Here is a 14,410-nt window from a genome sequence, read left to right as displayed (position 1 = left end):
AGTGGTCATCACAGATAGCACGGTGGCTCAGTGGTTGTTATAGGTAGCACAGTGGCTCAGTGGGCAGCACATAGGCTCAGTGGTTATCACTGGTGGCTTAGTGGGCAGCACAATGGCTCAGTGGGAAACATGGAAGATCAGTGGGCAGCATGGGTAGCACGGTGGCTCAGTGGGAAACATGGAAGATCAGTGGGCCGCATGGGTAGCACGGTGGCTCAGTGGGCAGCACAATGGCTCAGTGGGGAACATAGAAGATCAGTGGGCAGCATGGGTAGCACGGTGGCTCAGTGGGCAGCACGGTGGCTCAGTGGGCAGCACAATGGCTCAGTGGGCAGCACAATGGCTCAGTGGGCAACATGGAAGATCAGTGGGCAACATGGAAGATCAGTGGGCAACATGATAGGTCTGTGGTTATCACAGGCTGCACGGTGACTCAGTGGACAGCATGGGTAGCACAGTTGCTTAGTTGGCAGCATGGGGGCTTAGTGGTCATCAAGGTGGCTCAGTGGTTATCACAGATAGTACAATGGCTCAATGGGCAGCATAGTATTTCAGTGCTTATCACAGGTAGCACAGTGGCTCAGTGGTCAGCACATAGGCTCAGTGGTTATCACGTGTGGCACAATGGCTCAGTGGGCATTAAGGATAACAGTGGCTCAGTGTGCAGCATTGGGGTCCTGGGTTTTAATCCAACTAAGGACACCATCTGCAAGTTGTTTGTATGCTCTCCCCATGTTTGCGTGGGTTTCCTCCCACACTCCAAAGACATACTGATAGTAAGTTTATATTGTGAGCCCCGATGGGGACAGGGATGGCGCTATATAAGCCGTGCGCACTGATCAGTGAGTTGTGTATCCCGGCAGCACGCTACATAGTGACATCAGTGATTCTGGTTTCTGGGAGAAACTTTGTGGCATTGCTGGTGAGTGGCACTGAGGGGCAGCCCGCACTCCGGGGGGCAGCACACACTGCGGGGGGCAGCCATTGATCCGACCTCCTCTGTGTACACTGGGGGAGGGGCCGCGGTCACGGGGCCAGGAGTGGTAGCACCGGGAGTGGGCCGGACTAGGCCGAAACTACACCGAGCAGCGAGTGATTCCGGAGTCGGGAGTGGCCACTTACCGCCAGCTCCTCCGGCGCCGCTCCTTTGAGCCCCCGCACAGTTCCGCCCTCCCAGGCCCGCCTGCCCAACGGGATAGACGGATCTGGGGCTCCCTCCCGTCCGGAAGAGCTCTCGTCAAACAGCAGCCTCAGCCGCTTGCCCACCGGTGACACCGGAGCCGCCATGTCTCTCCGGCTGGTTACCCGAGACCACAGCGCGATCACCGGACGTGAAACAGCGAGCGAGGCCTCTGCAGCACCCGCGGACACAACGCGTTACACAACAACGCCGCCGTGCGGCTGGGAGCGCATTGCGAGGAGTCAACAGCGCCCCGTGTGGGGAGGAGGGAAACAGCCACCAAAACAATGCCTCAAACCGCCCTATGGCGTGTGTAGTCCGGCCTCTACAACATAAACTCTAGCGCCCCCTGCTGACAGGGAATAGGATGCAGCACAACCCACCCCATCAACTGTGAGAGGAAACGAGGGGTACAGAGCACAGCGCCCCTAGTGGTGTGGAGTACACGGTGCTTCCTTATCCTGGAAACAAGTAATGATTCCATTGGTCAATACACAGTTGAAGAGGAGATGATTAGAGGCGGAGGTGGAGACCGGTGTTCGGAGCGGAGGGATCTTTAGTACACATCGAGAAGATGCGCATGCGCTTAGTGAACGGCTCGCGACCAATGGGCGTGACCTAATGTAATTAAGCGGAGTGATAGGGGGAGGACACCGAGGAGGATGGCGCCTGGAAATGGGTGGGCCTGACCAATGCGGGGAATTACACAGTAAACTGAGCGCGAGTATGTGCAGGTCCTCCTCCACTGGACGGGGTCCTGCCCCTATTATATTAGAGGGGGCTTCATATACACAGTACACTGGAAGCAAATATATACGTTTCCTCCTCCACTGGAAGAGGTCCTGCCCCTACTATATTAGAGGGGGCTTCATACACTACACTGAGAGTGAATATATACGGGTCCTCCTCCACAGGACGGGATCCTGACTCTACTATAATAGAGGGGGCTTCATACACTACACTGAGAGTGAATATATACAGGTTCTCCTCCACAGGACGGGATCCTGACTCTACTATAATAGAGGGGGGGCTTCATATACACACTACACAGGGAGCGAATATATACAGGTTCTCCTCCACAGGACGGGATCCTGACTCTACTATATTAGAGGGGGGCTTCATATACACACTACACAGGGAGCGAATATATACAGGTTCTCCTCCACAGGACGGGATCCTGACTCTACTATAATAGAGGGGGGGCTTCATATACACACTACACAGGGAGCGAATATATACAGGTTCTCCTCCACAGGACGGGATCCTGACTCTACTATATTAGAGGGGGTCTTCATATACACACTACACAGGGAGCGAATATATACAGGTTCTCCTCCACAGGACGGGATCCTGACTCTACTATAATAGAGGGGGCTTCATACACTACACTGAGAGTGAATATATACAGGTTCTCCTCCACAGGACGGGATCCTGACTCTACTATAATAGAGGGGGGCTTCATATACACACTACACAGGGAGCGAATATATACAGGTTCTCCTCCACAGGACGGGATCCTGACTCTACTATAATAGAGGGGGGGCTTCATATACACACTACATAGGGAGCGAATATATACGGGTCCTCCTCCACTGGACGAGGTCCTCCCCCCTACTCTATTAGAGGGGGACTTCATACACTACACTGAGAGTGAATATATACGGGTCCTCCTCCACAGGACGGGGTCCTGCCCCCACTATATTAGAGGGGGCTTCATATACATACTACACTCTGAGGGAATATATACAGGTCCTCCTCTACAGGACGAGGTCCTGCCCCTACTATATTAGAGGAGCTTCATACACTACACTGGGAACAAATCTATATATACAGGTCCTCCTCCACAGGATGAGATCCTACCTCTACTATATTAGAGGGGGTTTCATTCATACACTACACTGGGAACGAATCTATATATACAGGTCCTCAACCGGACGGGGTCCTGCTCCTACTATATTAGAAGGAGCTTCATACACTACACTGGGAGGAAATATATATGGGTCCTCATCCACTGGACGGAGTCCTGCCCCTACTATGTTAGAGGGGGCTTCATATACATACTACACTGGAAGCAAATATACACAGGTCCTCCTCCACAGGACTGGGTCCTGCCTGTACTATATTAGAGGGGTCTTCATATACACAGTACACTGAGAGTGAATATATACAGGTCCTCCTCCACAATACGAGATCCTGCTCCCTACTATTTTAGAGGGGGCATCATATACACAGTGCACTGGAAGCAAATATATACAGGTCCTCCTCCACTGGACTAGGTCCTGCCCCTACTATATTAGAGGGGGTATTCATATACACTACACTGGAAGCAAATTATATACAGGTCCTCCTCCACTGGACCAGGTCTTGCCCCTACTATATTAGAGGGGACTTTAAACACACTACACTGGGTGTGAATATATACGGGTCCACCTCCACAGGACTGGGTCCTGCTCCCTACTATATTAGAGGGGGCTTCATATAACCACTACACAGGGAGCGAAAACGTACGGGTCCACCTCCACAGGATGGGGTCCTGAATCTAGTATATTAGAGGGGGCTTCCTATACACAGTACTCTGGCAGCAAATATATACAGGTCCTCCTCCTCTGGACAAGGTCCTGCCTCTACTATATTAAAGGGGGCTTCATATACACACACACTACACTTGGCGTGTGTATATATATATCTATATGTATATGGGTTCACCTCCACAGGACGAGGTCCTGCCTCTACTATATTAGAAGGGGCTTCATATGCACACACATAAAGACATACAGATACACAGAGCTAGATAGATATATAAAAGACACATATGCATGTTTTTCTCACTATCTGACATGAAATCAGAATAAATCTTTTTCCGTTTTAGGTCAATTAGCAACCAAAATTATTTATATTTGTGAAATGCCAGAATAATGAGAGAATGTTTTAAGGCATTTTTATTACTTTCTGCAAAATCAAAAGTTCACATACATTTCCTTGCCATTGCCCTTATATTATATGAGTTGGGTCAAAGGTTTTGGATATCCTTCCACAGGTTTCTCACAATAGTCAGTAGGAATTTGGGCCCATTCCTCCTGACAGAACTGGTGTAACTGAGCCATGTTTGTAGGTTGCCTTGCTTGCATTGGCCTTTTCAGCTTTGCCCATAAATTTTCAATAGGATTGAGATCAGGGCTTTGTGATGGCCACTCCAAAACATTGACTGTTATCCTTACACCACTTTGTAACCAGTTTGGCAGTATGTTTCGGGTCATTGTCCATTTGAAAGACCCATTTCCGCCCAATCTTTAAGTTCCAGGCTGATGTCTCGAGATGATGTTTCTGTATTCTGCATTCCCAGCTCAGACACCAGAGAATCCTCACAGTGTGTGTGATGTGAGGATTCACAAGTCTGCAGTCACATATAGTTACTGCAGTATTGGTTTAGACCAGAAAACCCCTTCCCAGGAGTGGCCAGCCTACCAAAATTACCCCAAGAGTGCAGCAACAACTCCCCAAAGAGGTCACAAAACATCCAGAGAACTACAGGCCTCACTTTCCTCAGTTAAGGTCAGTGTTCATGACTCTACCCTAAGAAAGAGACGGGGCAAATCTGGCCTGTATGGCAGAGTGCAAATGACAACCACTGCTGAGCAAAAAGAACTTTAGGCTCATCTGACACGCTTGATTGCAGTTGTTGCTTCTAAGGGTGGTCCAACTAGTCATTAGGTTTAGGGGGCAATCGCTTTTTCACACAGGGCACGGTAAGGCTATGTGTGCACGTTGCGTAATTACATGCAGTTACGCTGTGCTTTGTAGCGCAGCGTAACTGCATGCGTCCTCTGCATAATCTATGGAGATTGTGCAGGAGCTGTGCGCACGTGGCGTCTTAGAGCGCAGCGCTTCGGCTGCTGCCCGAAGTGCGTGTTCTAAGAAGTGACATGTCACTTCTTCCGTGCGCTTTGCCGGCAGCCCCTGCTCTGTCTATGGCTGGAGCTGCAGGCAGAGCGCACGTTCTCTGCCGGCACCATGCGCTTCAGAACGGAGCTTTTCAGCTGCGCTCTGAAGTGCACCTTTTAGGTGTGGTGCAGTGCACACACGTGCGCACATATCCTTACTCTGGATTTCTTTTTCTCTTAATAATAAAGACCTTTATTTATAAACTGCATTTAGTGATTACTTGTGTTATCTTTGTCTAATATTTAAATTTGTTTGTTGATCTGAAACAAACATACAAAAGAATAAGAAATCAGGAAGGGGCAAACATGTTTTCATTCCAACAAGACCAGTCAATCAGCAGGTTGTTTTTTTTTCTTTATCAGAAAAAAGGATGCTATATATTAACACTAGAAGTCCCAGAGAGGGGTCATTTAACATTTCTACCTTTGGAACCCAGGGAGCTCGACATTTCTGGGACTTCTAGTGTTAAGGATACATAACAAGGGACAAGATACTGTGCAATAATGGAAACGTGCGCTATGTAATGAGGCAACACTATGTAATAAAAGACGGCACTATACATCGCTGTGTAATAAGAATGCTGCTCTAAGTACATAAGAGAATACTTTGTAATAATGCATGGTAATATAATAAGGGAGGACAATATAGTAAGAGATGGCACTATACATAAGAGAGGAAGCTATGTTATAAGGGTAGTCGTTATAAATGATAAAGAACTGCACTACAAAGAGAAATAATAAGGATCAGTGCTATACATAAAGGACACTATGTAATAAAAGACGGCACTATACATCATTAGAGAGTACGCTATGTAATAAGGGATGGCACTTTAGTACATAAGAGAATACTTTGTAATAATGCATGGTGATATAAGGGAGGACAATATAGTAAGAGATGGCGCTATACATAATAAGAGGAAGCTATGTTATAAGGGTAGTCGCTATAAATGATAAAGGACTGCACTACAAAGAGAAATAATAAGGATCAGTGCTATACATAAAGGACACTATGTTATAATGGTCATGCATTAAATAAGAGAGTACATTATATTCTAAAGGACCGATGCTCTATAAAACAAGAGAGCACATTATATACAAAAGGACGCCACCATACATAAGGGAGGAATATTACTCCCATCAGCTTAGTATAGCTAATATTTACACCGTGTAACTTATTGGTGAGTTCTCATCCGATAGTCATTTGCTTTTGCCAATTCTTCATCTGGTCAGACCTTCATGTCAACATCTTCCAGTCATGACTTGACATGCTGCACTGATCACTGTGACACTGAAAATAACAGTCACATATACAGTGGAACCTTGCTTAATGAGAACAATCCGTTCTGGGAGTGTGCTTGTTAACCAAGTCACTCGTTCAAAGCAAAGCAAGATTTCCCATAGGACATCATTGCAATTCAGACGATTCGTTCCCCAACTTGTTAAATGTCCCATCCTGGTCCCCTATTCTATCATTCCACACATGTACAAACGCATACAAACTCACACATATTATATGCTCACCTTACCTTCCGTTCCATCGCCGGTCTCCTGGGATTTGCTGTTCTCCGGTACGGGCTGTGTATCGGGTTACCATAACGGCGGAGGCCATAACTTCCGCTCCCAGCGCGCTGACGTCAAAGGCAGAGCCACTTGCCTCTGATTGTCACCGCTACTCAAAGGCAGCGCACCGGCCAAAGTTCCTGCTTCGTCGCTATGGATGCCGATGCACAGCCTGGAGTGGAGCGGCGAACTACAGGACCCAGGAGGCCGGCGATGAAACGGAAGGTACACATATTATATGCTCACCTTACCTTCCGTTCCACCGCCGGCCTCATGGTACTTGTAGCTCGCCGCAAGGACGTTGCGATGTTCCCGGGAACTACAAGAACCATGAGGCCGGCAGTGGAACGGAAGGCAAGGTGAGCAGAATACTGTATGTGCGTGCGTGTTTGTGTGGACTGCAAGTGCGGGTCAGAGCACGGTGGATGTACGGAACCGGAAGTGTGTGCAGTGAGGATTTCGCTCATACAGCAAAGCTTTCTCGTAAACCGGGTTACAAATTTACAGAAAGCTTTGCTTGTGAAGCGAAATTCTTGTTAAGTGGGTTACTCGTTAAGCGAGGTACCACTGTATTGTATGGATTTGCAGGATCCTGAATAAATATATCCCCCAGTGTCCCTGAATACAAATATGGACCACTCCATTAACACACAATTAGCCACACACTCACACCACTCTAAATTTAAATTCGATAAGCCAGCACTGTGTGCCCCCTTATTAAAAAAGGGTTGCCCACTATTCCGATTGCCTCTCAACCACTATGATCCCCCATTATAAAACAATAACAGTTATACTCACCTTTGGTGCAGGCACTGGCTCTCCCGGACTTGTGTGAAATTATGTCACATGGTCCCTGTGGCCCAATCAGCGCCGGCTTCACTCTTCCCTCCTTCAGACATCTGAAGGCAGTCAGAGCTGTGGATTCTCTCTTCCTTTGGATGTCTGATTTGTGCAAAGGAGTTGAGAGTGAAGCAGCCAATGATTGGCTGCAGGGATCACTTGACATAATGCGACGTGTCCCCAGGAGAACTAGTGCTGATAACGATGAAAGAGCGCCTACACCAAAGTCTATTATAGCTGTTATTATATGATGGTGGAAAACAGTGATTGAGAATGGGTTAAGGGACAAACCTTTAACACTAGAAGTCCCAGAGAGGGGTCATTTAACATTTCTACCATTGGAACCCTATGGAGCTTAAAATTCCTGGGACTTCTAGTGTTAACTATAATTAGCCACATTTCCAAAGCCCAATAAATATAAAATTAATTTGCTTCTAGGACTCTTCCCCAATTAGAATAGACACTCCTTTCCTGTGTCCTCTCTCCAATCCCTTCAATAAATTACAAGACCCTGTATTCTTCTCACTAATACCCAATTCATTGAGACCCTGTATTGTGCTCTCAGCCCCCCCCCCCCCCAATAAATTATAGGACCTTGTATTGTCCTCTCCCTCCCCAATTAATTATAAGTCCTGATTTATCCTGTCTTCCTCCACCCCATTCATTATAAGATCTTGTATTGTTCATTCTCTCATCAGGTTATATTTTTATAAAAAAAAAAAAAAAAACACCTCGTCCAGATAATCCCTTGTGGCGCCGCTTTCATCTTTTTTCAGTGAGGCACTTCCTAGATGATAAGGACCACAGCCACACCATGATTTAGCAAGTTGGTGTGTAATAAAATAAATAATCAAAATACATGGTGCGGTATAGGACCCAGGCAGGTCGATAATTAGTATCAATAAAAGAGAGCAGAAAAACGCGACCACAACGCCTGATAGTGCAAGAGTGATATCTTTATTAAAGCCAAGGGAGGTGAATGGCGGCACAATTACAAGTGAAACTTCAGGTGACAGGAAGTCCAAGGTAAAAAATATAGTAAAAGACCGTGCACATATCTTATACAGATACCATCATGTGAGTAATGGAATGGTTCAAATTGTCAACCAGGAAGGCGTAATATAAACAGATGTCAAAGCGATGTAATAACCGGACCATAGTATATCGCATATAGCGATTAGACACCCACAATGGATGTGCAGTAAAGAGCATATGCTTAAGTTATGGTTAACCGCATAAGAGAGTACTAACATACCTGGAAGGACAAAACCTTGGAGTATACCGTGACCTGCGTCACCCGACGGCAGTTTCGTCCCCGACGAAGGCTTGGACAGCCGAAACGGCCGTCGGGTGACGCAGGTCACAGTATACTCCAAGGTTTTGTCCAGGGCTGTGGAGTCGGAGTCGTGGAGTCGGAGTCGGAGCTCATTTTGGTGGAGTCGGAGTCGGAGTTGGAGTCGGTATAAAATGCACCGACTCCGACTCCTAAAATATATAATAAATTGGGGACAGGAGTGCAATGCAGAATGTGCTGAATATTTTACTAAATAATAACATTTAGTATAATGCTTATATTTAAGTGAAAAATTTATTGTAGTATAATGTGAACATCAGACATTTAATTGTTTTTATGATACAATAATCAAGATATTTGGATAGAACATAAAATATTTATTGGATACAACTTTAGAACACAAAAAACTAATAAATTGTAAATATGTAATATTATATATATATACACAGTGTATATACACACACAAGATATATATGTAATCTACTGTATATTACATAGTGTATTACATATTTACAATTTATTACAGTTTTGTGTTCTAAAGTTGTATCCAATAAATATATTTTATGTTCTATCCAAATATCTTGATTATTGTATCATAAAAATTATTAAATGTCTAATGTTCACATACACATATTCATGTACTACAATAAATTTTTCACCTAACTATAAGCAATATATGTAGGAGTCGGAGTCGGAGCCGGAGTCGGAGTCGGAGCCGGAGTCGGAGTCGGTGCAAGAGAATTTGAGGAGTCGGAGTCGGAGTCGAAGGTTTGGCTTAGGGTACTTTCACACATCCGGATTTTTGCTCTGCGGCACAATACGGCGTTCTGCAGAAAAACCGCAACCGGCTTTTGTAACGCCGATTGCGGTTTTTTTTGCATTGACTTACATTAGTGCCGCATTGTGCCGTAGGGGCTTGCGTTCGGTCCGGTTTTGGCCGCATGCGGCAGATTTAGCCGATGCGGCGGCCGGATCGAACGTACCCTGCAACGTTTTTTGCTCCGGCAAAAAACACCGCATCGCGCCGCATCCGGCCGCTGCGGCGCATTTTTCAATGCATCCCTATGGAGGCCGGATGCGGCGCGATGCGGAAAAAACCGCATCCGGTCGCCGCATGCGGTATTTTCCACTGCGCATGCTCAGTAGCATGCCGCAACCGGAAAAAACCGGACCGGCCGCATGTAAAAACTTATGCAAAGGATGCGGTGTTTTCACCGCATCCGTTGCATAGTTTTCACAGCCGGATTGAGCCGCAGGGCTCAAACCGGATGTGTGAAAGTAGCCTTACCGACTCCACAGCCCTGGTTTTGTCTTTCCAGGTATGTTAGTACTCTCTTATGCGGTTAACCATAACTTAAGCATATGCTCTTTACTTCACATCCATTGTGGGTGTCTAATCGCTATATGCGATATACTATGGTCCGGTTATTACATCGCTGTGACATCTGTTTATCTTACTCCTTCCTGGTTGACAATTTGAACCATTCCATTACTCACATGATGGTATCTGTATAACATATGTGCACGGTCTTTTACTATATTTTTTACCTTGGACTTCCTGTCACCTGCAGTTTCACTTTTAATTGTGCCGCCATTCACCTCCCCTGGCTTTAATAAAGATATCACTCTTGCACTATCAGGCGTTGTGGTCGCGTTTTTCTTCTCTCTTTTATTGATACTTCCTAGATGATGAAGACTGCACGGGCACCAGATTAGGAGCAGAGGATGACTCATGTGAAGTATCACATCACCCGGACTGGCCGGCGGCTCTCCTGACAGGAGTGTATCAGCTGCACAGAAATGCATGAAGCTGGCACGCTCCAGTCCTCAGAGCACCTGGCCAGTCTAGGCAGTGTGCTGCGAACCTCACGTAAGTGTGCCTCCAGCCTAATACTAATAGCCACCTCCTCCATGAATTGGTAGGTTGTCAGTGGTGGTTTCATCAGTATTTTGCACCTGTGTTACTCCCACCTTTACCATGGGGGCCTGCTGTATCGTGCTAGTGCATTGGTAATCTGACCTCTTGGTAATGGCACTTTTCTGTAGTGTTTTTTTAATTTCTCCTTTTTATGTGGGCTGGTTTTAAATTTCATGTAGGGACTCACAAGTATGAGGACCCTTGAAGTGGATTGCGAGCTTGCGTATTTTGGCCAAAACACAGACCAATACCTGAAGTATTTTATACATTTTCATCTTTATATTGCACATTTTTCTATTTATGCAGGATGCAGTCAGGCCCTTCAGTGTTGGTTGGGAGAACTGGGGTGTATGTCCTGTGCGATGCACTTATATAGTGCTGCGCAGCCCACCTGATCTAATAGTATGGCCCTCATCAATAGGCGGAAAGCCAGACACTGTGCATCACACGTACCTATGTGCATGTCTAATACTGGGCAACCATCCCCCTCCATGAATGGTAGGTTTGAGCGGTCATTTCATCACCTTTATCATGGGGGTCTGCTGCATCATGTAGTGCTTTGGTATTTTGAACTGGTGTTGGTAAGGAAGGCAGTCATGAAAATGTTTTCCTGTCTTTAGATATACACTATTGATGAGCGAGTTTTGAAATACTTCGATTCGCGATACTCTTAACGAGTACTGTCTCATACTCACGTACTCATTCCGAATAGTGTGTGCAATGCAAGTCAATGGGGAAAAACTCGCAATGTAATGTGTAACCCGAATTCTGCACTATTCATGCGAGTAGCGAATAGTGCGGCATTTGGGTTACTCGTTACTTTGGGAGTATTCCCTATTGACTTGCATTGCACACGCTATTCGGAATGAATGCGCGAGTATTAGACAGTACTCGTTAAGAGTATCTCGAATCCGAGTATTTAAAAACTCGTTTATCATTAATATACACCTGTATATTTTATTGTAGGAATCAGATCGATGAACAGCCAAAAATTTGACTCTGGGTATTTTATAAGACACATACGAGTGATAACATTGGTTGTAGAACTTTATTAAAATATTATAGAGAAATGATTAGGAGACAGAAAACTATCCTAACAAATCGGTTTCTAATTACTACAAGTGAAAAATTAAAGTATTTGCAGTAAAATAAAATTAAAAAAAAAAAAAAAGAAAAAAGGAAAAAATAACAATGGAAATACAGAACACTTGTTTACAGACAGCTTCTCAATGTTTCACAGTTTTAGCTATCCAGCTGAAAAAGGCATATTGTTCATTGTCTACAAAAATATATTTCTGACACTCCGAGTAATTTATAAAAAGCTGGTCAGCTGTGCATAACCTGTAACAAACTAACGATCACACAACACTGCACCTTTAGGACACAGGGTCACATCTCAGCTCAGTCCATGCAGGGTTAATACAAGATCACCCATTGCAGATGTGGGGCCACTGTACAGGGAAAGAAACGCTCTAATATCTTCTCCATGCAGATTGGGACATCACCAGTACAGGAAAATAAATTAGAAAGGACCCCAATCATTGGCAGTCCAATCCAAGGGTTAAGAAAGGGAACTTTTCTAAATAACCTGTGTATTACGGGACGTATAGGGAAATAATGCAAAAAAAACAGAATCCCACATGACCAGGGAACAAAATAATCTAATTAAAGCTACGAGCCGATATTGAATGCATGGCCTGTTTTCTTCTTTTGTTTTACAGATTACCCCCCCCCCCAAGGACCCTCCATTTATCTACACTCCACTCCAGTAACCTGAACAAATGGTTCATGGGAAGAAAGAAACCTGCTATGTGCATGTCACTGAGGCGCAGAAACATCTTGCTTTGAGCTGATTCATGAAGCTGTTTTTTATTTTTTTATTTTTTAAACAGTATAAAAAAAGGCTCCTTTTAAAGGAGAGCGGATAAAATATGTTGATTTTTAGGATGCGATTATTTTCTGTGTGCTAGGCGGCTGTTCAACATAAAATGCGCAAAAAAAAAAATAAAAAATAAAATTTAAGACTTTGGTGAGTTGCTTCCTAGACATCCCAGTCAAGTGTCCGCACTACCAAACTGTGCCGGACTTTGATATTGTGCAATTACCAATATTGTTACCCGCTTAGTCACTCATTCTGGGAAATTACCATCCATCAGCTATGGATATTGGGCTTTACAATAGACCATTGTCTTAGCTGAGAAAGTCAGACACTTGCTACTTACAAGGTGCCATTGTAGTCATTCATTAGTAAGCTCAATGTTGCTGCCCTCAAAAATACCTCGTATGGGCACAACCTTATGGATACGGCGCCAACCTCTCATCGGTTATTCCAGCAAGCGTTAATCACATAGCTTCCATTATAGAAAAAGTATTGCTACAAGAACACAATAAACTAGGAGTATCAGTGTCAACTGTCCATAAATTGTGATTATTGTTTAAGTTTTAGCGCAAAAAAAAACACCAATACTGGCCGCCCCCCCCCCCCCTCCAAGATAATCACCAGCACTAAAAACTAAACTTCTCAAATTACTAAGGGGAACCTGTCACCATTTGGTGACTATAAGCTGTGGCCACCACCAGTGGGGCGCTTATGTTAGAATGCTGTATATAAGAGCCCAGGCCCCTGTGTAGAACGTAAAAATAATTTTATAATACTTACCTAACGGGCGGTGCAGACTGGTCAGATGGGTGTCTCCTTTCTCCAGATCCGGCGCCTCCTCTTTTGGCCATCTTTGTCCTTCTGAAGCCAGATTGCATGACGTATCCTGTGTCATCCACACCAACGGCATTGAGGTCCTGCACAGGCGCACTTTGATCTGGCCTGAACAGGGCAGATCAAAGTATTGTAGTGCACCTGCGCGGGTCCTCAATGCCGCATAGTGTGGATCACATAGGACGCGTCATGCAACCCGGCTTCAGAAGGACAAAGATGGCCAAAAGAGGAGACGCCGGTAGGTACCGGAGACACCCATCCAACCAATCTGCACCACACCGCCCTTTGAGTATTACAAATTGATTTTTACGTTCTACACAGCAGCCTGGGCTCTTATATACAGCATTCTAACATACTGTATACAAGAGTCCACTGGTGGTGGCCACAGTTTATAGGCCCCAAATCTGGTGACAGGTTCCCTTTAAAGAGCTACTATAATGAAACTGAAGATGACACACTAAAGTGTTAAAAGAAGGTGTGCTAAATATGCAAATAAAGGTGAATGCAATAAGAAAAACCCTTAATCTTCATATACAGCAACTAAATATATGGAAATTGTCCAAAAAGCAATTCCAATGCAATCAATTTAAAATAAATGGTTTAGGTATTGACGATCATGTTGTATTGATATACACAATTTATGTATTAAGTCAATTGTAATTTCCCATTAAAATAACGATTATTTCTATCTTCATGAATGGATATGGTTGTTTGTGGTAAAAGCAAGCATGGTTGCAATTTAATATTTCCAGAATGGCTGAAAATGTTAACATTGTTTACAGCTCGTTGTCTAGGAGACTGATCAGATGGGCAGGCTCTTTTTCAGCTCCTGTCCTCCCCTCCTGCCGCTGTTCGCCGTCCTCCTTTCTTGATTGACATGATGACACCTACGTCATCATCCACGTTGCTCTTTCAAATCTCGCACCTGTGTAGTTCGGTCGGCTCGCGCAGGCGCAGTTCGCTC

The 14,410-nt window shown here is 45.0% G+C and overlaps 1 protein-coding gene and 1 long non-coding RNA gene across 2 annotated transcripts in view; one reads left to right on the top strand and one right to left on the bottom strand.

Moving 5' to 3' along the window:
- KDM3B (lysine demethylase 3B) overlaps window positions 1-1,510 on the bottom strand; it is a 158,605-nt gene extending 157,095 nt beyond the window's left edge. The window contains exon 1 of the mRNA XM_075344677.1: window positions 1,123-1,510. Coding sequence (XP_075200792.1) covers window positions 1,123-1,287 — 165 coding nt within the window. The 5' untranslated portion in view covers window positions 1,288-1,510. The remainder of the gene's footprint in view (window positions 1-1,122) is intronic.
- LOC142303374 (uncharacterized) lies at window positions 881-12,755 on the top strand. Its single transcript, XR_012753012.1, has 2 exons — window positions 881-922; window positions 12,455-12,755. It is a non-coding gene; the product is annotated as an uncharacterized LOC142303374 (long non-coding RNA).
- The last annotated feature ends 1,655 nt before the right edge of the window (window positions 12,756-14,410 follow it).

The sequence above is a fragment of the Anomaloglossus baeobatrachus genome, chromosome 4 (assembly GCF_048569485.1).
Source record: "Anomaloglossus baeobatrachus isolate aAnoBae1 chromosome 4, aAnoBae1.hap1, whole genome shotgun sequence".
In the NCBI taxonomy this organism is placed as follows: domain Eukaryota; kingdom Metazoa; phylum Chordata; class Amphibia; order Anura; family Aromobatidae; genus Anomaloglossus; species Anomaloglossus baeobatrachus.
This window is presented reverse-complemented; position numbering and strand designations above follow the sequence as displayed.